The 24347-nt window shown below is 40.9% G+C and overlaps 1 protein-coding gene across 1 annotated transcript; it reads left to right on the top strand.

The window, feature by feature from the left end:
- The first annotated feature begins 1656 nt into the window (after positions 1-1656).
- adamts12 (ADAM metallopeptidase with thrombospondin type 1 motif, 12) lies at positions 1657-19631 on the top strand. The gene is made up of 24 exons (XM_010735974.3): positions 1657-2050; positions 2185-2543; positions 7377-7554; positions 7692-7900; positions 8009-8092; positions 8717-8841; positions 8972-9121; positions 10002-10145; positions 11047-11191; positions 11275-11367; positions 11539-11684; positions 11838-12007; positions 12412-12545; positions 12750-12870; positions 13790-14034; positions 14409-14550; positions 14635-14761; positions 15030-15240; positions 15353-16555; positions 17231-17383; positions 17548-17724; positions 17953-18099; positions 18232-18385; positions 18516-19631. Exons 1-24 carry the CDS (start codon positions 1933-1935, stop codon positions 18629-18631), a joined length of 4851 nt encoding a protein of 1616 aa, XP_010734276.3. The 5' UTR covers positions 1657-1932; the 3' UTR covers positions 18632-19631.
- The last annotated feature ends 4716 nt before the right edge of the window (positions 19632-24347 follow it).

Raw genomic sequence — 24347 nt, 5'->3', positions numbered from 1 at the left:
ACTTTGATTTACTGAGACCGTTGTGAGCACTAAAGTTCCTCATAAATCAGGCAAACATCCCAGAATGGCAGGTATACATTCCTTGAGTAGCAAAGCACTAAAGCACTAAGCACTTTTAGGGGTGTGTTGGTTCCAGTAAGGCAGCTCTTATTTGCTCTAAAATCGCTGTTTTTTAAAAAATTTATCTTAAAACCTCAACATAAAGAGCTCACTACTTATGTTGCATGCTGATTTTATTGGGTCATGTTAGGGTAACTTTAGCTCTTTAGTATGACTAATGGGCCATACTGTACTGGGGAGGAACTGTATGCTATCAGTGCTTTGCTTAGTTATTTTAAGTGGAGCACTGAACTTTCCAAAATTATAATCTCGCTACTCCAAAATGTGTTTGTGTCTTTGGGCCTTTGCCAAGATTGGAACAACTCTGCAGAGTTGTTGGTGGTCCATGACCCCATATGCCTATACAGTATACAAGATTCTTTTACTGCTGCACTGTCTGCCTCCCCTTTGTCTTCCATTGACCAAGACAAAGCAGGTGGGAATGTGTCAAGTCTCCGTAGCCATTTAGTCACACGTAAATCTGCTCCAGGGATGAATATTAGACAACTGAACAACAGCAGTATTTACTGAGAGAGGTCTTCAGAGGATACGCCCCAGAAAAGCATTTTACCCTGAGCTACAGTATAGTTCACAGGGACTTATCTGGAAATAATGTCCTACACAGGGTTATTCCTCAGTCCAACACAAACATCTCTCTTGGGGATTTTCACTTTTACAGTGGAAATCAGTGGAAGCTGGAAGGAGCCAGTTCATTTTTTGTAAGGAACACTTTCCTTGCATCTGCTACAATCCTGCACACTAGAAACTTTTATGAACTCTGTTGGCAAAAAGGTTGAATTCAAACATGCCCGTATATAAGTCAGTGCTCAAAAGCTGCAGCAGCAATATGTAATGAACAAATATTTGTTCCTTACCCTCAAATAAAAGTAAAGAATGAATGGTGTTTGCACAGGATGTGTCTTTTGTTTGACTTTAGACCTTTTTTTCTGCAAACATGACACAGACAGCACGGCATGCAAATAAAAAAAAATACAAATGCACATAGATATAATTAAGTTTGGAGTACATGTCTATGCCTTCTCATATGCATAATATTTTACCATGAAGGACTGATAGGTAGGTAGACAATGACATAACTGTACCTGAGCTGAACAGCAGTGTGATTTCACACACTATCTACACACATTACACAGCAGTGTTTCCATTCATAAGTTCATATTTGAGTAGTCTTAATAGCTGCTATAAAATATGTAATCTGAGCCTTACATAAGGACTGAGGAAGTTCATATCTGTGTGTTATAGGTAGTAGTAAAGTCCTATCTGTTTACTTTAACACTGAGGGCTTACTGCTTATGCTGAATACTGGTAAGGTGTTGAATCAACACCAACTTTGATTGTTGGGGTTGGAGTAAATCTGGTGTTTTGTTTTGATGCTGTATTTACAGACTGATTATTATCAATTAATAATTTGTTCAAGCATTTTTTTTCCCTTCTTTTTTGCAATGCATTGTCTCGTGTTGGTTCACGATTTAATGACAAGTCTGGACACACACAGGACGGCTGTTTTATTCAGGTCGAAGCTGCAGCAGTGATCCTTCCCCGCTCCCCCTCGCTCCTCGCTCCTCACAAGGAAAGTAGACACTATCCCAAAGAACACTCCTCCCCTCCTTCCTCGGCAGAGCCGGAGCTTTCTCCCTCTTTAAACCATGATCTAGCTCCCAGTCTAGCTCGATGCATGTTTCCCTTCAGATTTCTGAGCTTGTCCATGACATGACAAAGTGCAGCGCAGGATCGAAGTGGTCGCTTGTCACGCCACTGGAACCCCAATGTCCAGGACTCTTTTGCAGTGTTTTGAGTTTGGTTACATGAAATATGCGATGTTCGCAGGAGTGCACGGTTCTCTTTCTGCTACACTTTGTTTTAATTCTGGCAGCCAGCCACGAAGAGCTCTCCGACTCTGGCAGACTCCTCTCATTCTTTGCAGAGCAAGGTTAGTGTGCTGCAGAAGTTGCATTTCTGTGCATGTGAGTGCATGAGTGGAAACGTTTGTGTGGTTAAGTGCATGTCGATATCATCATGCACTAAAGGTAAAAAGTTTGTATTTTCCTCAACTCTATTCTGCAGGTCAGTTATCCCAGTCTGATCTGTCCCTCGTTCACCCAGTGAAGACCACCGCTGATGGAGAGCTCATCTCCCACTCTGTGTCTCACCACTTCAAGGGTGAGCGAGTCAGGCGTGACTTGCGACCCCTCGGCTTGGAGGGACAGGTTTACTACAAGGTCAACTACAAGGGTCGGGCTTTAATGTTCAATTTGACCAAAAACAATCACCTCGTCTCAAGTGACTACATCCTGGAGAGGAGGAATGGCAGTGCCAACAAGACTGAGCATCATCTCTCTGAGGGGAATTCCTGTCACCTTCTTGGCACAGTGGAAGCCTCTGATGTGAGAGGAATTGCTGCCATCAGCACATGCAAGGGACTGGTAAGGAATCATGTTGTTTTGCATGCATAACACGGCAAAGAAGTGGATTTAAACCTCTTCTTCATTCATTAAATTAAGTCTTCTGCAGCATCTTCCTCTCTAAATCTGCACTAAAGATCAAATCTCTTTAGTTGCTTCTGGGAGAATGGGGGGCATCACTCTGGGGAAGCTGGTATGTGGTGTAGGCAGTCATAGACTATTGAGCAAACCCTTCCATCTGACCATGCCCTGTGTGTTAGTCTGCCCTTCAAAGACTTCCTGACACTATTTGCAGAACGAGTGTGCTGCAGACCCGCTGACGGCTGCTGCTTCTCGGCCAGCCATGAGACCCTTTCTGTCTTCTTTGTCTCTCAGATGTTTTCCTCTACCCTCTCACTCTCACTCTCATTCATTCATTCACATCAATGTCTGTTCCTGTAGTAACTCTTTTTGCAACCCCCACCCTTTAGACCGGCACTGTTACTTTGTTCTACGCTGAAAGAGGGCTTCAGTAATAGATTTTGGCACATTTTTATAGACTTGGACAATCAGATCTGACAGATGGAGAGACAGGAAATAGAGCCATACTTTTTGTTCAAAGAATTTGTGCTTCTTTTTTTAACTTCAGCTAGTGTTTCTAATCAAAAAGTAGTGCAACCACAAAGGAGAGAAGACAGCTGGACAGCAGAAAGACAGGAGAATTTTAATTATTAAAAGATATATCCACCATATGAACATTTCTGGAGAAATCGATGCTGTGCTCCCTGTTGAGAATTTGAGTTTTTAAGGCCTTTATTCAGAAAATAATATACAAAAGACACCTCTTCAGTATTTTTTAAATAAAAACAGATTAATTAATTTACACCAATATCTTGAAACAACCAAACAGAAGGAGGATATGGAAAAGGACGAACTTCCCGAACTTCTCTGGTAATGATGGGATGTGTCAGTTTTAGTCATGAAGAATGTTTCTGTGTTCGTGTTTGATTGTCTCACAGCAGGAATGCCTATCCTGCAGGGTCTTGCCTCCTGCCTTTCTGTTATGTTTGTGTGGGTTGCACTGCCTCTTCCTGACAAATCTTGTGCACTTTATTAGAAACGTGTTTTATGACACTCTAGATTCCAATTATCGTCAACCTACCACATTAGGAGTAGTTTCCTACAATCCTGAATGCTCCAGTTAGTCCCTTCTCTCCAACTTACAAGGGAAACCACTATGATCTATTACACTGATTTTCTGTGCAGTGGAAGAAGGTTTATAGCAGCTAAAACCACAGAGAGAGACCACTAAAGAGCAAAACTCAGGCAGACAGATGTGGGAGGGAAACCCTGCCAGCTCATGTGGAGATCATGCAAGGAAAGATGGACTGTTTCAACATATAAATTCATGATAATCATTTATGTTGCGCAAGAATGAAGTTAACAAAGACATGTCAAACATTTACTATTGGTTTGACTCCTCATTGTTGTCAGTAATGTTGTGAAATATTTTTTTAAATGAAATGAAAAATGCCCCTCAAAATTTCCTAGAGCCCGTGGGGATGACATTTTCTTGTTTTCGCAGACTGCCCAAAACATAAAGAGATTCAACTTACTTTTACAAGTATAGGACAAAGAAAAGCAGCAAATCTTCTCATTTGGGAACCAGATAATTGTTGGCATTTTGCTTGAAAAAGCAGACCAAGTAGCAAAAGAAATAGCATGGAAAAAGCTTACTTTTTTACTTAGTTTACTTCTTAGTTTTTGCTCAGTTCCTGGATGCCTTTGGGATCTTGATTATATTATTTGATCAATGAACAATTAAACCAAGATAGCCCAATATTGCTGTTCAACATAATTTCACACCAAATAAAATATACATAAAATATCCAAAAAACATAAAAGACATCAAAAAGATCTGTCCTTGGGTATTTCTGAGTTTCTGACTCCCCCAAATGACTGTATCTTTGATTTACATACCAAGATTTGGCATAGTTGCTGTGAGCCATATTCACTTTACAGGTGGTCATGTCTATACAAAGTTCAGGTCCCCCTTCACATTTTCTTTTCACATTACATGTGAAACGTTGGTGGCTATCACTGTCCTTTTTTGTTTCTGTGGGAAAACACTGAATTCAAGCAATGCTAAAGCTTCCTATATAGAGGCTTCACACTAATCCCTGAGGCGCAACACAAAGCAAGAACATGCAAGTTCAAACCGATTATGTAAATATTTCCCTCACTTAAATGCATGTTTCTTCGCACTCTTCAGATGAAAAATGATAATGTCTTTGACCTCCGGGGCAGAAATCAGCTCACAGGCAGAATTATCTTTTGAAGTGAAAAAATAAAAACAACGGAAGGTATATAAGTGTAGTGAAACCTGTAATTATCAAGAAAACAGCTGTCTAAGAATAAATGCAACTTTGTTTGGTAGTAAATTATTGTGATTAATCATATTGCAGTAATAAGCACCATCCGCCCCCACCTCTCCTTGTGTCCCACTAATCACTGCAGAGGCCACAGGCTGTGTAACAGCAGAGACTTTATTCCAGACCCAGTTGGCCAACACTACAAAACCCACAGAAGCAGGAAACACTAGTAAAGCAGTTCCACATGGCCGATGTATTTAGAACACAGACCCGTGTTATGGTAACCTCCCTTGGCTCTGGCACCTCACACCCAAACATGCTTCCTCTAGGTCAGAGGAGGGGGATTAATGGAGAAGAGGAGGAGAAGGGCAGGAGGTGGCAGAGGGAGAAGAGGTGGCGAAAGTGTAAAGGGAAATCCAGTGCAAAGTTGTTTGAGCTGGCAGAGCAAAAAAGGGCAAAAACTGTTCCAGAATAATCCCCTGTTTTTGTCAAAACGGAAAACAAAGTCCTAGTTGGTATCTTTTCAAGCTTGTCTCTTTCTTTGTTGAGCGCAGACATCACACAGGATCTGTAGATGGTAATTTAAGGATCACAAGTAACACCATAACCACACCATACAAGCAAAGCCTTGCAGACTGCACAGCAGGACTGCATTCAGTGTGCAGATAATACAGATCATGCAGAGCAATGGTCTGAATGTTTGGATGGGCCTCTTGGTAGCATTCCTTCCTGGTTGATCTCCACCACCTGCTTTTTTCTGCTGGGACTCACTTAGAGGGAAAACATATACGAGACAACAAGGAGGCATGATAACGAAGACAACTCTTATCATATTTATGTATGTGTTTTAAATATGCGAAAATAAATTTCTGATAAAATCATGTCAAAGAGTATGAAACATGGAGCAGGGGTTAAATCAGTGTTTTCTGCACACGGCCTGTGAGAGGCTTTCCCAGCTGACTGTAGACATATCAGCCTGAATGTTTTGTGGGTGACTGGAAAACCCTTTTTCAATTCTTTAATTTGAGTTTGGAAAAAAAGTAACTAAACCTCAGACATATACAGAGGATTTTTGTTTATCATTTGCAACGTTATTGTTGTTCTTCTGGTGGTTTCACATGGAATAACAAGCCTGATCAGCTGTTTCTTACAAAGTTTGTGGATCTAATTTTACTGGGTTCAGTGTAACAGGTGGAGTGTTATAGTCTTTCAAAAGGGAGTGCTCCTCTGGTTTTGTACTTTCTGAACCCTCTGAGTGGTGAAACAGGATACCCAGTCAGCACTCTGCAGACTGCTGAATGAATGTGGTTTCAACACATGTCCCAAGAAACACATATAAACTTGTCAGGATGACCCAGAAAGCTGAACATCGCGTAACTGCAGCAAACTGCGGGGTAGACCCTTGGAACCCAGACTGTCCAAACTGTAAGTGGTGCATGGCCTAATTTTTTACATCTGCCTTTGGCTCTTCAAACACAGAAAAGACAGCCAAGAATCAGAATTCTTGATTTTCCTATTTGATTTTTCTCAGTTGAGTGAGAAAATTGCGTGCAATTATTCATGTGCATGAACATTTTAATATTAAGCAATGATTACAGCTGAAGCAAAAGAAAATCAAAATAATAAAAATTCTTTCACTCAGTTGTACTTATCTGTTTGACTATTAAAAGAATTATGCATCCTGCTCTCACTCTGTCTTTTGCGAGTTGGTTTAAGGGGAGAGGGAGGCGTTTATCCTGGAACAGTCTGGGCTTGTTTGGACTCAGCTTGACATAAAACCCACACATACACACACACACATACACACACTATCACCTTAATGAATGGCACTCACAAACAGTGAGCTGGAGGTGGAACATTCATAATACGTGTGTTTACAAGGAAAAGTCAGAGAGATTTGACAGAAGCCTCTTTTGTGTGTTTGCAAGCATGTATGGTATATTTGTGCATGAGGGCGTGTTTCGGTGTATTGTCTATGTGTGTGTTCACCAGCAGACCTCAACGATCATCAGGTAAATAGTCCGTACCAGTAAGAACATGCATGGCATACTTGAGGAAAAAAAAGGCTGTACTGCTTCTGCAGCAGACAGAGAATGTGCCTCAGGGAAGGAGAAAGGTTCATATAAAGATCTGGTGACTAATGATGGAAATTACTGAGGAATGACCTTTTCTGTAGGCCTCTCAAGAGAAAGTCCAACCTCTCACCTTTAAGTGTGGGAATTATTGAAACTCTACAATTTTGGTGATTTGTTGTTGCACTCATAAATATTGCATCGCACAGGCATGATAATTACTAGGCTGTACCTTTTGTAGTACCTCTGTTGTAGTCACTGTCGAGGAATGCATGAGCTGAGACTGAGTAAATGTCATGTCCATAATAAGTAAGACAATGTAGATTGGTCTTTCAGATTTGGGTATGGACGTCTTTTTCAGTGCACAGGAAGTCAGTCAATCAAATCAAGTGCATAATAATAATAATGTATGTAATTTCTATTTTCCTTAGAGAGGCTTCTTCTCCCTGCCAGAAGGACACTATTTTATTGAACCTGTCCAGAAATCTCCTGATGATCCTGCAGGGACTCCAGAGCCTCACGTTGTCTATCCAAGAGTTACTGCAGAAAGTCATAGAAAAAAACGCAGTGTTAAATCCAAAGAAACACCCAGCCCATGTGGAGTTCAGGGTGTGTATCTGAATGTGTGTATCTATATAATACTGCAGATGTTTGTGTAATTGTACACGAGTGAGTATTCTTCTGTGTCAAGCAAGGATAAACCACAAGTGTACTGCAAGTGATGTCTTCAATTTTCCATGCTGTAGATGCTCCAAGCGACTTTGTCCAGGTGGAGAAAGAGAGGGAAGAATGGGAGAGGGAGCAGCAGAAGGGGGAGGATCAGGTTCGTTCTCGCTCGCAGCGCTCAGTCAGCAGAGAGCGGTGGGTGGAGACGATGGTGGTGGCTGACTCCAAACTCATAGAATACCATGGCAGCGATAATGTGGAGTCCTACATCTTCACCATCATGAACATGGTTAGGAGTTGGAATTAACTTTTTATTTCACTCTATACATTTGTTCTAAAAGTATCTGTCCAGAGGTTTTTAAATACTTTAAGTCGTGAAAGATTTCTGTGTTGACAGGTGGCTGGAATCTTTCATGATGCCAGTATTGGGAATGCCATTCACGTCATCCTGGTTCGTCTCATTCTACTGCAGGGAGAGGAGGTAACACTCACCTGAAAGTTTTCTCAATAAACTTTAATTCGAGTCTTGCTTTGGCAACACGTATATAAAAGTTGGAACAAGAAAAGCACACATACAGTACATCTATGAGGCATTCCTTACTGGGGTTGTTAGTAGGTGAAGTGAACTGCGAGACTCACATTCACTTGGCCGTGGTTCAAACGTCTTGAGTATCCAGATTCAAGCCCCACTGAACATTATGTGGTCACCTTGATTTACATAAGACATCTGCATATGGCTGAAAGTGTGACAAACAAAACCGACCATGAAAACAATCAAAATCTTGTCTGTAACTAAATAAAAGGTCTGTGATTACACAGAAAGCCCTATTTGCAGAACTTTAAAACTGTCATCACTAGTATAGTTAACATCTGCGTTGAAAGAAAACGCAAACTAAAATCATGTCCTTCGTGGCCCTACTATACATCTGCAGTTTACTGCACTGTAACTTACACTGCTCTAAAGTCCCCATGAAAGAATGAAAACAAATATTTTACTTCAGGGCCAAAACAAATCTGAAGCTCTTCTTAAATGACAGAATGTAAATAATCCAAATGATGCCAAAAATGTGCAGAATGATGTTTCAATCTCTGCTGTTTGTTGCAGAAAGGGTTGAAGATTGTTCACCATGCAGACACAACTCTGGCCAGTTTCTGTGCTTGGCAGAAAAACCTAAATCCACAAAGTGACACACACCCAGCTCATCATGATGTGGCTGTGTTGGTTACCAGGCAAGTGATACACACATAAGCATTTGTCAGCACTGTCAGTAGGTAACTTAAATTAAGTGGATAAATCATACACTCTGGAAATGTGGCATGTATAAACACAATTTGCCTGTGCCCCCCACACCCCACCAAGGAAAGACATCTGTGCTGGAATGAATGAGCCCTGTGAGACCCTGGGTCTGTCTCATCTGTCTGGGATGTGTCAACCACACCGCAGCTGCAACATCAATGAGGATTCAGGCCTACCTGTCGCCTTCACAGTCGCTCATGAGATGGGCCACAGGTCTGTGTGTGTGTCTGTAGATTTGTAATTGTTATGAATAATTAAGTATAATAACAATGAGCCATATGACAAAGAAAGAATCTTGTTCCTATCATCCCTTACTGTAGAAGAATATATGGTTGTGTTATTAAATCTCCTAGCATCAGCGCCTTTGCCCCTTAGTGAATTGTTTGTATGCAAATAATGACTAGTATCTAATAACCAGACGTGAAGAAAGACTGATACCTGAGAAGATTGATGTGGTGTGGGTGTAGATCATTTAGGAAGTCACAGAGAAGTTAGATTTGTTTTCAGCTTTGGATTACCGTGACACAGAAACCAATATTTGACGTAATCCCATATTCCTACCCCAGAGCATTGTTGAGTTGTAGCTTCAGTGTTAGTTCGATCAGAAGAAATCAATTTATGGATATATTTCTGAATATCAAGTATTGCTGATGAAATGTGAGTTGGTACAGACTCTGTTTTATCAACGTCTAATGATGACTGTATGACTGATATCCTTTGAATTTTTAATTGAGAGCAGAAGGAAAATATATGAAAGAGGCAACAGGCATATGGTTTAGATTCAGTAATTAATGAAGAAAAACAGGCAAATTATTAAAAAGTGCTTTTCCCAATGGAACCTTCTGCAAGCTTCATTCATGTCCCACACCATGTGTTGCTAATATAATGTGTAAATGATCTACCATAATCGCAAAATTCTGTTTGGACAAGAAATGAATATAATAATAATATGAATGATACTTTGTACTGTCAGCAAATGATTTAAGACAAAAACAAAGATTTAAGAGCTGAAGATCTCCACCATGGCACTAGAGCAGAGCATGAACACTTTCCCTGTAAAACATTTCTTTGTGTTGGTCATGTTGAAACACAGCTTTGGGATCCATCATGACGGCCAGGGTAATGACTGTGAGCTGGAGGGGAGGCACCCGTTCATCATGTCCAGACAGCTGATGTATGACAGCTCGCCTCTCACTTGGTCTTCCTGCTCCAAAGAATACATCACACGCTTTCTTGAGTAAGGCTGAATTCATACTTCCCTCTAAAGCCATTAATCATATAAAATGACATGATTTCCTCAACTTTATTACTATTTTCCTTTGAGGGGAACACTTGTGTGAAATGCCAAGGTTGTGAAATTATGGTAAAAAGAAGAGTAATTCCAAACCACAGTGACTCTTCCTGGATGGTGGAGCAGATTTGCATGTAAGCGGTGATAATGATCCAGAAACTGTAATGGGTGTGTGTTGGAACAAATCTAAGTTATACAAGCACTGATGTGTAGCAAACCGTCATAGACCAAGTTATTTCAAAGAGCAACAAAAACAATAAGTGCAGATATGCTGAACAAGCACACTTCATCTGAAGCCAGAAAATCCAGCAAGGCAAAGAAAAGCAAGAGGAGCCTAAAGGAACATTAGAGGGTGGTCACACCCTGTTTGCTTTGACCCTTGTCATTTTCTGTCGAAATCTGTGTCAATGATGAATTCAATAATTCCTTTTTTCACCTTAAGCTCCTGCAAAGTCAGAGGTCACAGTTCATTTTTGTTGACCTTTAAGTCGGCATGTTCTCCTATAATGATTGTTTCTGGTTCTCTGGTGGTGTTTTTCCATCACCGTATTTCATTTAACACTCGACTAGGAGACTGCAAAGTGCGTTATAAAGGGAAGTGGTGAGTAGTGTTCACTTGTATGTTGACATAGAACACATTTTTATCATTTTACAAATGTACAAATGTAAAAAGCATGCTAGAAGCCGCAAGGAAGGATTACTCTTAAACAAACTATCCCCCTGCTGAAGTCTTTCTCTTGCTCTGTCAGCTGTGTCTCTCAAACACCACACCTTGTTCCCTTTTTCTTTTTTCATCTCTTTCAAAAGGTCACAGATGAACTGTCATATCTTTGTGTGTCTACCTTAGTCGTGGTTGGGGTTTCTGTCTGGATGATCGTCCTTCCAAGAGGGACCTGACCACCCCACTGGCTCGCCTGGGTGTCCGCTACACCACACACCACCAGTGCCAGCTCCAGTATGGCCCAAACGCTACTTTCTGCCATGAGGTTGATGTAAGTATTATGCACCTGAATGTCAGAAATCTTGTAGACGAGTTTTTTTTTCTCATTGTTTTTGGATTATGTCTTTCTTTCAGAACGTTTGCCAGATCCTTTGGTGTTCTGTGAACGGCTCATGTCGCTCCAAATTGGACTCACCCATAGACGGCACTCGATGTGGACCAGAGAAGGTGGGCGGTGGCAGTTTCTTTGTCTTGTTGGGGTTTGGATTTCATTAGCCTGGGGATGGAGATGGTTAGTTCTACGGATATGAGGGTGGTACTGGCGCAGAGCCTTGACTATTAAATGTGTTATATTACAAGTGTCATTTGAGTGATCTAACCAGCATTTTGTCCCTTCAGTGGTGTATCTCAGGAGAGTGTGTAATTGTGGGTAAACTCCCAGAGACAGTGAATGGAGGCTGGGGACAGTGGAGTACATGGTCTTACTGCTCGAGGACCTGTGGGACTGGAGTTCAGTCAGCAGAAAGGGAATGTAACAACCCTAAGTAAGAACTAATGCACCTGCCTCCGACCACAACTCATCTGCCTCATACCATAAACCTTTCTTGCAGTTCAGTGGCATGTCTTCTACAACAGATGACATCCTTAAAAGATACTGATCGTACGGCTGATTCAAAGTGTGCACCTGTTTTCCACAGACCAGAGTTCGGGGGCAAGTACTGCACAGGGGAAAGGAAGCGTTATCGGACCTGTAACACAAAACCCTGTCAAAAGAATACACCAACCTTTCGAGAGATGCTGTGCAGTGAGTTTGACACTGTGCCCTACCACAACGAGCTCTACCAGTGGATTCCTGTGGCAAACCCATGTAAGAGATGAAAGACACAATTATACAATCAGATACTACAGATAGACTGACAAACATAAGCTAGTAGCCCTTTTTTGCATACAGAAGATGTGTAGATGTGATTGTGCATGTCACCCAACAGGGGGCAGCATTTACACTGGAAAGCCCTCATTGATGCACGGACTGCTTCTCAGCAAGAGAAAACAGTGTTCAGTACAGTTTAGTGTATTCTTTTTGTACAGTCTGATATTTTCAAATCACTGTTTATACATAATAAATGTTATTTTATTGGGTTCATGACGCCTTGTCATCAATTTAAAGTATGCTTCATCATTCATCCCTGATAGCTGAGATTAGTTGACCAGACTCAGAATTTCATGGGAATGAAAATAAATTAAACTCCTCTTTTCCCCAACCATCTTTAGTACATCCCTGTGAGCTGCACTGTCGGCCAGTCAGTGAGTATTTTTCGGAGAAGATGCTTGATGCTGTCACAGACGGAACGCCATGCTTCATGAACAACAACTCCAGGAGCATCTGTGTTAACGGAGTGTGCAAGGTAGTGTGGCTGGGTAAGAGATTAAAAGAGGAAGAGAAAAGAGGGTGGTTATAGTGGAGCAGGATATATGAGACAAGCTGCAGTGTAACTACAGTATAATAGAGGGAAGAGTTTTTCTGTGCAAACTTATCATCTTAAGTGACGTGTGTCTGAAATGTGTCTGTGGTTGGATTTTTTATGTGTTTGTGTGTGTTTTGTCTGTAGGAGGTAGGCTGTGACTTTGGCATTGACTCAAACGCAGTGGAGGATCGTTGTGGAGTCTGTTTGGGCGATGGCACAAGCTGTGAGACGGTCTATAAGTCGTTTGATAAAGGAGAAGGCTTTGGTGAGTTGAACACAAAGGATATTTGAGCAGCTGGAAACAAATTGAATTAGACATAAGAATTTATACAATTATTAAATCGTAGTAATGCAAAACAGGCAGCCTAATAATGAGGAAAAGCTTTGATGTATGGACCAGAAGAGTGTGAAAAAGTGCACAATTCAAATTTATGCCTACAGGCAGAAAGTCATTTCAGGACAGTTCATTAGCATTACGCCATTGTGTTGTTTCTTTGTTGTCATGGCAGCCTTCTTGTCCACACTGTGCAGTTGTTTGTCCTGCTATACTTGGCTGATGTTATGTGTGTGTATGTGTATGTGTCTGCAGACCCATGTTTGCATTTGGCCAAAGAGAGACGTGTCTTATGATCTGATAATACTGTGCCTTGAAAACTATAACTCACGCAGAATCAACAACTGGCAAAGACAGATTAATAGTAAAAGAGGCAATAAAACAATAAAAGCGTCCCTTCGTCATTCCTTCTCTCATTCTCTCTGTCTGTGTGTGTGTTTGCCGCACACAGCATCCTTTCCAGATAACCAGCCCAGATGTGTAAGACTTCAAAAGGCTTAGACCAAGGGCAAACCTCCCCCTCTTTTGCACAAACACAGAAACACACACACCTTCCCACAAACATCATTAAACTCCAGAGACCCACTCATAGCTGCTTTCGTCCTGCCAATCCAACCCCCACCCCCCCCCATCCAAACACAATAAAAAACAGAGACAGGGCAGTGCCCCCCACGCCGAATACGCACACGTACACTCACACACACATGCCAGCCACCCCCACAGACTGAGCCCACCCTCTATTAAAGATCAGAGAGAGACTGTCTGGTAGTCTGGATGTGAGTGTGGTAGCAGCCATGGTGGGCCATCCATTACCTTGCTGTGACTCTGACTCCCCTCCCGACTCTCCCAGGGTATACGGACGTGGGTGTGATACCTGAGGGGGCGCGGGACATCCTGGTAAAGGAAGTGGAGGAGGCAGGTAACTTCCTGGCACTGAGGAGCGAGGCGTCAGAGGAGTACTTCCTCAACGGCAACTTCATCATCCAGTGGAATGGGGAGTACGAGGCTGGTGGGACGACTTTCTACTACGAACGCAGCGGGAACATGGAGAACCTCACCGCTCCTGGACCCACCAAACAGCCAGTCATGCTGCAGGTAGGCTATCAAACTACAGATGTTGCACGTGTTTGAAGGGAGAGCAGGGTATTTATTTTCACAGTTTTTAAATATTTCATTATTCTGAGATGGAGAGATGTAATTCGAATTTTTCCCACTGTCTAAATTAAGTGATTTCAGCCAATAAGAGATAGAGACAGACAGGCTTCAAGGATAACCATCCAATCAGAGCATACAAAGGAGGATAAGAGTTCTCTAACCAATTGTTCTCTCAAAAGAAGACTTCGTTCAAAGACACCAGATACTGTAACAAAAATGAAAAATCTGTTTTTACGTATGTAAAATATTTTATTTTCACTGTGTAGTGAGTCGTGAATTTCTATGAACTAACTGTAATCTATGTGGTTCTTCAGTTGTTGTTTCAGGAGAAGAATCCAGGTATTAAGTATGAGTACATCATCAAAAAGACCAAAGTGACAGGAAATGAGGTCATCGAACCGATTTACAGGTGGAGATATGGGGCATGGACAGACTGTAGCACCACCTGTGGCTTAGGTTGGTGTTCAACAGTAAAACGTATTATTATAAAGCTTTGTGGTAGTTTGAAGGTTTTAAGTAATAATTTTTTGCCTGTTTTAGGTGAGCAGCACCAACCTGTGCGCTGTTTTGAGATGGACGAGGGTGTAGTGGACGAGGCACTGTGTGACCCAGAGAACCGTCCAGAAGACAGACACCGAAAATGCAAGACTATGGATTGTCCTGCAAGGTCCTTACTCTCAAATAAATCTTAATTTTTCTGCCAGCACTATGGCCTCAAAACATTTTGTACTGTGGTTTCAGTTAGGCAGTCATTACACTGCCTAATCTAGATGTTTCAGTTGAGTAATACTGCCTTCTTTTCCTTTACCTCAGTCTGAGACATCATTGTCCATCATTGTCCCATTTATCATGTTCTCCACATTTACTTATTGAATCCCATCAAATCACTTCAATCAGCAGTCTCTCTCTCTTCCTTTCCTTCCCCTCTTCCTCAGGTGGTGGGTGGGTGGCTGGCAGCAGTGTACAGCCACCTGCGGATCAGAAGGAATACGGAAGCGAACAGTGCTCTGTGTTCGTACTGTGTCAGGAGAGGAAAGGGTGCTCCATCCTGTTGAGTGCAAGCATCTTCTTAAGCCCAAGCCTGTAGTCCCGTGCAACAGAGATGTGCACTGTGGACAGGACTGGGCTGTCGGTAACTGGGAAGAAGTATGTTTTACTCTTTTGTCATTCAGTTTTCTTGCTTCTTTATTTCTCTTAAACCTTTCTATTTATGACTTCTCTGATTTAACTGATCATTTGTGTTCTTCCACCCATGCAGTGCCCAGTCACATGTGGAGGAGGTGTTCGCTCACGTACAGTCACCTGTACATTAGCACCCAAGAAGACCTGCGACCTCTCAACCAAACCTCGGACCAGATCACTGTGTGCCCTACAGAGCTGCCCTAACTCAGGTCTTCGTAGAAGACCCGGGCCTCCTCCTAAGTACCGCCGCATCAATCCACCTAAGAGCCACCCCACCAGGCATCCAAGTACAACCACCTGGGCTCCCATGAACACCACCACCACAGCAGGACCCACAGTTTCTATCACTGTGAGGAAGAAAACAACCACCAAAGAAACTACAACTGCTTTCATCCCGACCACCACATCCCTTTCAACCCCTAAAACCACAATCCCTAAAATCATAGACACAGATGATGATGAGTTCAATGTTAAAGTGAAGAAAAATAATGATAAGAGAGGAAAAGGTTTCCCATCTAAAGCCAATTCTGCTAAAAAGAACAAGAAAGCATCTGGTGTGGAAAAGGAAAAGGTAGAAGAGAGGGAGGAGGGAGAGGATGGAAGTACGCCAAATGTGGTGATGTATACTCCAGGATATGATTATGTTGTTGAGGACAGGACGATGGAGGAGGAGGGCATTATTGACCTGGATGTTACCACATCTACATCACTCAAAAACCTTCTTAAATCAACAACACCAACACTGCATACACTCATAACAACCACTTCACAAACAAGTCCACCTACAATGCACACAACCAAAGTACCCAGCACCACCTACTCCACCCCACACACAAGTACTAAAACATGGGCAAAGACCACTCACCACTATCCCTTCACCAACCCCCACACCACCCATCGTATCAGTGCATACAGCCACTGGACGAACACGGTTGCCCTCACCACTCCCATATACAAGAACCATTCAGTCCCATCGAAAGCTGGAGTCCACACGACACATGCTCCTTCTACAACTGCAAGAAAACCATTCACCACTGTAGCATCACCCCAATCCACAGTGAAGATTGTTAAACTAAAGAAGTCTGCTGTGACACCCAAGAAAAACAGCTCTGTCTCTCGAGGTAAAAAGCCCTCTACCTGGTCTAAAGGCAGTCACTCCGAGAGCCATAACCATCAACTAGAAAATCCTTTGAGCAGCTCCACCGGTGACCAAGAAAACCTGATGGTCAAACAGCCTATCAGCATGGATATATTCTGGGTTGTAGGAAACTGGAGCGAGGTGGGTGCAAACATTTTATAACTTTATTGTCTGCTGGCCCATTTCTAACTTTTTATTCCAGGTATGCTATGACTGCTATAAAATTGAAAACTTTGAAAGTGACTTGAAATTTATCTTTCACAATGAACATTTTTTAATTTTGATAAATTTGTCTTGCATGTACATTAACTTGTTAGAAAGGGACAGAAAACTCCCTCCATGAAACTTTAATATAAATATTTTAATCAACAATTTGGAGAGAATGTGGATGTTTAAAATATAATATATAGTATGTGAAAAGTATAATAGCTGTTTAGCAGCTGGCTTTGATGTTGGATCATCCTTGAATTCACAAAAAGGGTTAGTTTTGCGGTTTCAAAGTGTTTTAAAAAACAAAACAAAAAAATTTCTTTAGCTGCATGTGAACCTTCACTGGTCTAGTGAAAAATTATTCCTAATGTCTCTTTGGGGCCCATAAATCAAATGATTTAGAAAATAGTTTGAGGATTTGCTTTTTTCAGGCTAAAACATGCAAAACCACAGGTGGAGTTCAGAATTTCTGGTTGTTGTTTTTGACATTCCCAAAGTGTTTTACTTTAAAACATGATTGCCACATGTCACTTTACTCAGTCTGTCACTCAAGTATAAACATATACCCAAGCCAGGTTTTAATGACAAATACCCTTCCTACTCCAGTGTTCAACAACATGTGGGATTGGAGCGATATGGAGGACAGTCGTGTGCAGCTCGCAAAATGATGAGGACTGTGCCAGCATAAAGAGACCTGAGCCTGCACGCACATGTCACCTGCAGCCCTGTGCCACCTGGCAAAGTGGCAGCTGGAGCAAGGTGAGTAACGTTAGATTTCCTCCACTACCTGAAGTTAAATTACATTTATTACTTGTTAATTACACTTATTACTTAATTATAATGCCACTTATTAGCTGTTACATATCCAAATTACAGTTTTTACTTGACATGTGACATTTATTGCACTGTGATATTTTCCACAGTGTCCAGATAGCTGTGCTGTAGTGGGAAGGAGATACCGTGATGTCCAGTGTGTAGACTCTCAGAGTAAACGTCCCCTCAGACCTTTCCACTGTCAAGCCATGTCCAGCAGACCTGTCAGCACCTTGACTTGCCCCCACAAGCCCTGTATGACCTGGAGTATATCACCATGGGGACCGGTATGAGCATTATACACATCAAATCTCTGTGTGTTACCTATTAAAGATATACATCCTTAAAAGTTCTCTGGTATTCCTGTAATTTGGGGTCATTATCATAGATCATAGCTGTTGAATGTTAGCTAAATCGGTTAATTAATGCAACCTTTTGATAACTAATAATAAATAATTGTGTTATTATTTCTGCAAAAAGCATACACCTGCCTTAAATCTTTGTATTTTCATCAGTGCTCAGGCAGCTGTGGCGAAGGCCTCAGGGAGCGGCTCGTGTACTGTCCTGCACCTCATCGCTGTAGCACCACGCTGAGGCCAAACAGCACAGAGGCGTGCAGTCTAAAGCCTTGCACTCATTGGAAGGCTGAAGACTGGGAGGAGGTCAGCCACACATGATCGAGATTTACTCAAGGCATTGATGGCATTTGGAATATTGTTTGTAATAAATAATTAGGCTGGCAATTGTGTTTGCCATAGAAGTGGACTAAATGTTGACTGTTTGTGACTTTGCAGTGCTCTGTGACTTGTGGTGGAGGTCAGCAGCAGCGAGAAGCAAACTGTGTGAGTGAGCAGGATTTAGCTGTAATGCCAAACAGCCTGTGTGAGAAGATTTCTAAACCAGAAACACTCAGGAAGTGCAATATGCAGGAATGCAAGATCAGCACAGGTTGGTATGCAACACACATCCGACCGTGACAATATGTCTTTTTTTGTTTTTTTTGTGACAAATCTCTCTAAATAAACGTTACTTTACCTATTATCTGTACTGCAGTGTTTCATCAGTCTTTCTTGTGCAGGTCCAGTTTGCAGGAAGAACACGATGTCCTCTCGCTTCTGTGACAAGCTGAAGCTGTTGGGTCGCTGCTCTCTCAGGTCGGTCCAAAGACAGTGTTGTGTGACCTGTGGGTCATAGCCGGGGTTACACACTCACATATATTAAAATGGACTCGAATACAGTAATACTTACTGTATCCTCATGCAACACTGGCATTAAGCCATTCCATCCAGAGACTGACACGTCCAAACCAAAGTGCCGCAGCACTACAGCAAGCATATCTAAATCAACACAAACACACATGCGTCGACTTTTTTTTACAAAAGTGAACAAGAGAACAAAACACTGACAGTGATTACACATTTGATCTGTTACAAAAGTGAGCTTAATGTTCATCGAGTCATGTCGAGATGAGCAGACATTCTCACCAGAACTGAGATATTTATTTTATTAAAGAACTTTAGGGAATATATTAATATTTCCTGAAGCTTAAATCTGACATAAAATAAATGTGCCTTAATTGGTACAAAAAGAATAATGCAACCAAAACATTTCAGTAAAAATATTCAGTTATGAGTACTGATCTCTCTGGGTCAAAGGTGCTTTCATAACCGTGATGCTGATGATTCAGCCAATTTAGCAGTTATATTTTTATTTCAGAGTAAACTGGTACAACCAAAATGTAAATAAATATTTCTTGTGACCTCTTTATTAAATTGTTAATAGTAATGATAATCTCTGTTTTTTTACTCACATATTTTGCTTTTTCCTGCTTGAAATGTGGTTTTGTTCTCAGAGCTAGCACTGTGTGTTTATATAATTCTGGGTACAAGTTCCTGCTTTAGTTGTTTTTGTCACGATTGTCAATAATTAAATAATTAAATCAGCTGTAGAACCTGCACAGTTCTGCGGTCGAACCTGTGGTGCTCCTCCTCTGGTGTGAGACTGACCGATGAGAAAGAGGTGTTGCAGGTCATCCCTCTCAGGTCCCTCTAAAGATGGCCACTTTTTTTGTATGATGTAGAGGTATTACCGCTGTCATGCATATGGTACATCACCTTGACTTATTTGTACTTCACATGTCTCCATCAGTAAATGTGATGATCAAAGATGTTTGTGACAAAAGTGCTTTGTAACTGAGACATAAATAAAACTTTCTTTGAATATTTTTAATGTGTTGGTATGATGCATGGCTAGTCTGTCTGATTTATTTATGTCTGATTATCCTGTTCAGGTTTGAAACCACAAACTTCCTGGTATAAAATGACACTATAACATGCAAACAGTGTAGATTAAATAAATAATTTTAAAAAAGAGTATTAAAACACCATGTTAGCTAGAATACCATACCTGTCTTTGCATCATAGACATTATGACCTTTCATGCCAACAAGGTCATTCTCGCCTGAGAGTGCCAGATGCTGCTGGATGTGTAACATCACAATCAGCAGCACCAGGCTCTGTTTCAGAGATCGGGTTTAGCTGGCCCAGGTTCCTCTGTGCCAGATAACTTGACACGGACGGACGTTGGCCCACTCCATGCATGTGCTATCATTCAAGTCAGAGACTAAGAGTTAGTCAGCAGTAATGGAAGGAGTAACACAATACTAGGTCAGTGTGGAGCATGATGTCCTAAAAACCAGCAGGGTACGCGTGTGTGTGTGTGTGTGTGTGTGCGTGCGTGTGTGCGTGTCTTATCATGACGAAGCAAACACCGTCCAGTTGTATTACCTAACCACATCTCATTCTATTATGTCATTGTCTTTGCAGAGTTGCACAAAAGAAAATAATTAGGAAATGCTGAAAAATATCAAAATATTCTGACTTTCGACTTTAAGGCAATATTATAAATATATATAGTTTATATCTTAATTATTATATAGAATTTTCCCACCAATGTTCTAGACATAGAGACTGAGCAGAACCAATGTGTTTCAAAACAACATAAGTGGCTATTGACTGGTTGTTCTCTAAAAAGGGCAAACATGGCCATAAAATTACTTTTAACAGCTTGTGCAACAGAATTTAAGTGTTCTAAAGCCAAACAATTGTGGTTTTGGATCCAACAGTCAATGTTTTTTTGCACACAGCCAACAGTAGCAAATAGATGTTGGCTCCAAGCTTAAGGACGTATTGTAATAATGGTTAGAGCATGTCTGATTGGCAGGTAAGTGGAAAATACAAAATATGACATTTGTCTGATAGGACAGATATCTGATGCTTATTATTAGGGATGGATGATGTGGATGCAAACCATATATCACAGTAAGTTATTTTTATATCGAAATATAATAATGTAATGTACATCATGATGTTACATTTTCTAGAAAACCAGGTAAAAAAAAGAACAGACATGAATTTCTACTAATCTAGAAAATGACATATATGACATGGTCAAGAAATATTAGAAATCAACTATTGCCATAAAGCAGTTCTAAACATTGATTTTTCACAACTGATTGACATATTCTCTCTGTGTATATATCAAGGTTTAAAGTTCAGTTATGATCACATTGCCTTATACAAATAAAACATTTTGTTGTAAAATTTACTGCTGTGTCACCTCATATTGCCCTGAGTAAGACAGAGGACCGTTCAGCTGATCCAGTGTCTGACCTGTAAGTAAATTCCTCTGCCCTGCTGAAACTGACACTGGAGGATGATGTAAGTGCCTGTTCAGGACGTAGAAGATAACATGACAAACATCTAGTGATCACCGTAAAGCAGGAAACAGCAACCTCATCTTGTAGGTTACCAGACACCCCCAACACAACGGCCAAGAACATATTAAATATTTACATTTGATGACTAACAGAATGAGCCAAGCCATATGTTTGCAAGTTTTGTCTTTGGAGCATGAGGTAACACATCTTCCTGTGATATATGAAAAGCTTTAAACTAAGATCAAGGGAAAATGTCACTTTAATCTGGCAGTTTACCCCTTAAATCCAAAAGAAAACCAAACCAGAGGCTCAAGGAAGAAGGCAGTGGAACGTAATCTGTGCACCAACTGGCTGTTGGTTTGGAGGAAGAAGTCCAGTCTGGTGGCTCTCATCTGGACCCCATCAGGTTGGATGTCCCCAGGCAGTCAGACTGGCATCCCTGTACCAGGCCTGTTTCTTTATTAAAGCCTCTTCTGACCCAGCACACACAGAGCGGGCCCCAGGGAACGCAGACAGACACACACATGGTTCCCATAGGTCAGTTTGGTTGTTTGTGAGTTGTGCGTTTGACTCTCTCATAGACCACATATGGATTTGAGCTTGAGCAACTTGGAGTGAGGTGCTTTTCTTTGTAAAACATCTGCTTAATGATAGTGTACCAAAAAGGGAGGGGCTAATATACTCACAATGAGGCCAGGCAAAATCAGAGACACATGACATGAATAAGGTGAATTTCCACAGTTCAACTTGCTAATGTGTTACAGTACGTTGAACAGACAGAACAACAGATTACATGGTACTCAGTGCTGGATCCACCTGCTGCCACATGGATGAGGATTAAGCAAAACCAAAACTATGGATTCACTTAGTAGTTACACTTAAATGAGAGCTTCAGATATAAGATTCTGCATGCAAAATGACTTATATTTGAGAAAAAATCAAAAATTCAATCCAATATTTCCAAGGTGTCCTTGTATAGTGCACAGCGCATACTAAGGCTGAGTCCTTACTGCAGAGGCCTGGGTTTGATTCCAACCCATGAGCCTTTACTACATTCTGTCTACTCTCTCTCCCCACTTTGCTCACTGTCTCAAGCTGTCACTATCCTAAAGAGCACAAAATAATAATAATAATGATGATAATAATAATCGATCCATCCATTGTCTGTAAGCACTTGTCCTCATCAGGGTCACTGTGAGGCTGGAGCCTATCCCAGTTGACTTTGGGCAAGAGGCGGGGTACACCCTGGACAAGTCACCAGCTTATTGCAGGGCACATAGAGACAACCATTCACACTCACATTCACTAATAATGATAATATATAATAACTGAACCTACTCCTAGGTCATCATAACTTCATAGCAAAAGAGATAAGTAATGCCAGTCAAAGACACACAGAGACTCTGACAACATAGATCATCAACATAGTCGGTTATCACTTCTGATTTGACAAAAAAAATTGCATTTAGTTTTTGTGACATAATTGGACAACCTTGACATTAAGAAGATAAACTTTATTTATTTCTATAGTGATTTTTATACATATATTTGCTTTTTTTTTTGCATACAAACATTGAAGTAATCATCGATAAAACAATTAGACTAGGTGGATTAAGTAAGTTACCAATAAGTCATAGTTTTTGTGGATCATATTTCTGCTACCGGCCTTTTACATTCAAAATGAAATACACATTCACCAAAATGATCAACAAATTTCACCTTGTTCCTTTGTTTGAATGTGATTAAAATAAAAAAAAACTAAAAAGTGTCATCACACAAATATTGATTTATGACTGTAGCAGATTGCTAATCTGAATACAGCTTCTTTGAAAAAAATGTGGAGTTTGCTTTTGTGAAACTCACTAACATTACACACTAAAAGAATAAAAGGAATTTTTGCACGTGTTTCACCTTGATTCATTTTCCTTTTTGGCAATTGGTGCTGTGTGAAATAAAATCTTCGCTGATGCGTATAAATTTCCTGTATTTAACTTTTCATTGCCTTTATTGTAATTATGTTTTTGTTTTTGAGAATTCTGAGCATAAGAACCCAGCTAGAGCCACAGCCTGTAGGGAGGGATCAGTAGCACATTTGCCTGTTCTATTGCCTATTGTTTTGAACTTTAAAATGCAATTCAGGGAGATAGATCTATAAAGATAAACTAAATGCTAAAGCTGTAGCACAGGGAGAAAGATGAGACCTTCTCCAGAGCCTGCAAATCTCACTTATATTGCGTTTAGGAGGAAAAAAATAAGGCATGGTTACGTTTACAAAGAATTTGCTCCTTGGCTTCCAAAGAAATCCTGCAAATCTCGCGAGTCTTTCAGCATCTGCAGGCACCTACAGAGGACATTACTGTCTCAGTGGAAGGAGACAGTTTAGACTCTCCAGTCTCTGAACCCTGATCTGAGAATCTGACACATGCCTTCAATGTGATATAATTTCAAATGCAATCCTGATGTATTAAAGTGTGCAACACGCTGCTCCAAGCTGTCAGTTCAGGAATGTTCAAGTAATTTAGCTCATACTGCTTATGCAAGTACATAGCTTTGGATATGACTCTCCACTGTAACAAGGTATTTAATGTACTATTTATACCAAAATATATGTCTTAAACCTGTTTTATAAATTTGCTTTACCCAGAGGATCTTGACCTATGATCACTTGGTCACTAAGTCACTGGAATTTGAAAGTATTCAACCTCAGTGGGAAAATTAGGAAAGGTTCTTACTGAACTGCAACATGTTAAAAAGAAGTTTTAAACCCAGTCGAAGAAATGAACATTCTTATTCAGTAATTCATAGTCTATTTACCATTCATATTAGGAGGACGCCATTTTAAGTGATGCAAGTAAATCCAGAAAACTATTGCTCCACCATTATTGCTGCAACAATAATCAATATAAATAAGGCCTGCTCCTCCCAGCTCTGTTTCCTGTGCACTGATTCATGTTATCACAGTGGGAAGGGACACCACAAAGGAAGTGCTGATAAGATTGCTTTGTTTGTATCCCCAGATAAAGCCATGCCAAGACCAGACTTCTCTGGCCATAGATCGTTGACAGACATTAAAGCGTGCACTAAAAACTAGGACTTAAGGGAAGAAAAGCAAGGAACAGGACAGACCCTCACAATAAAGTCAGGGAGAATAGATAAGACCGCCAGCACAAGTTTTGTTTATCCCAGTGGACT

The sequence above is a fragment of the Larimichthys crocea genome, chromosome III (genome assembly GCF_000972845.2).
Source record: "Larimichthys crocea isolate SSNF chromosome III, L_crocea_2.0, whole genome shotgun sequence".
Lineage (NCBI taxonomy): Eukaryota > Metazoa > Chordata > Actinopteri > Sciaenidae > Larimichthys > Larimichthys crocea.
This window is presented reverse-complemented; position numbering and strand designations above follow the sequence as displayed.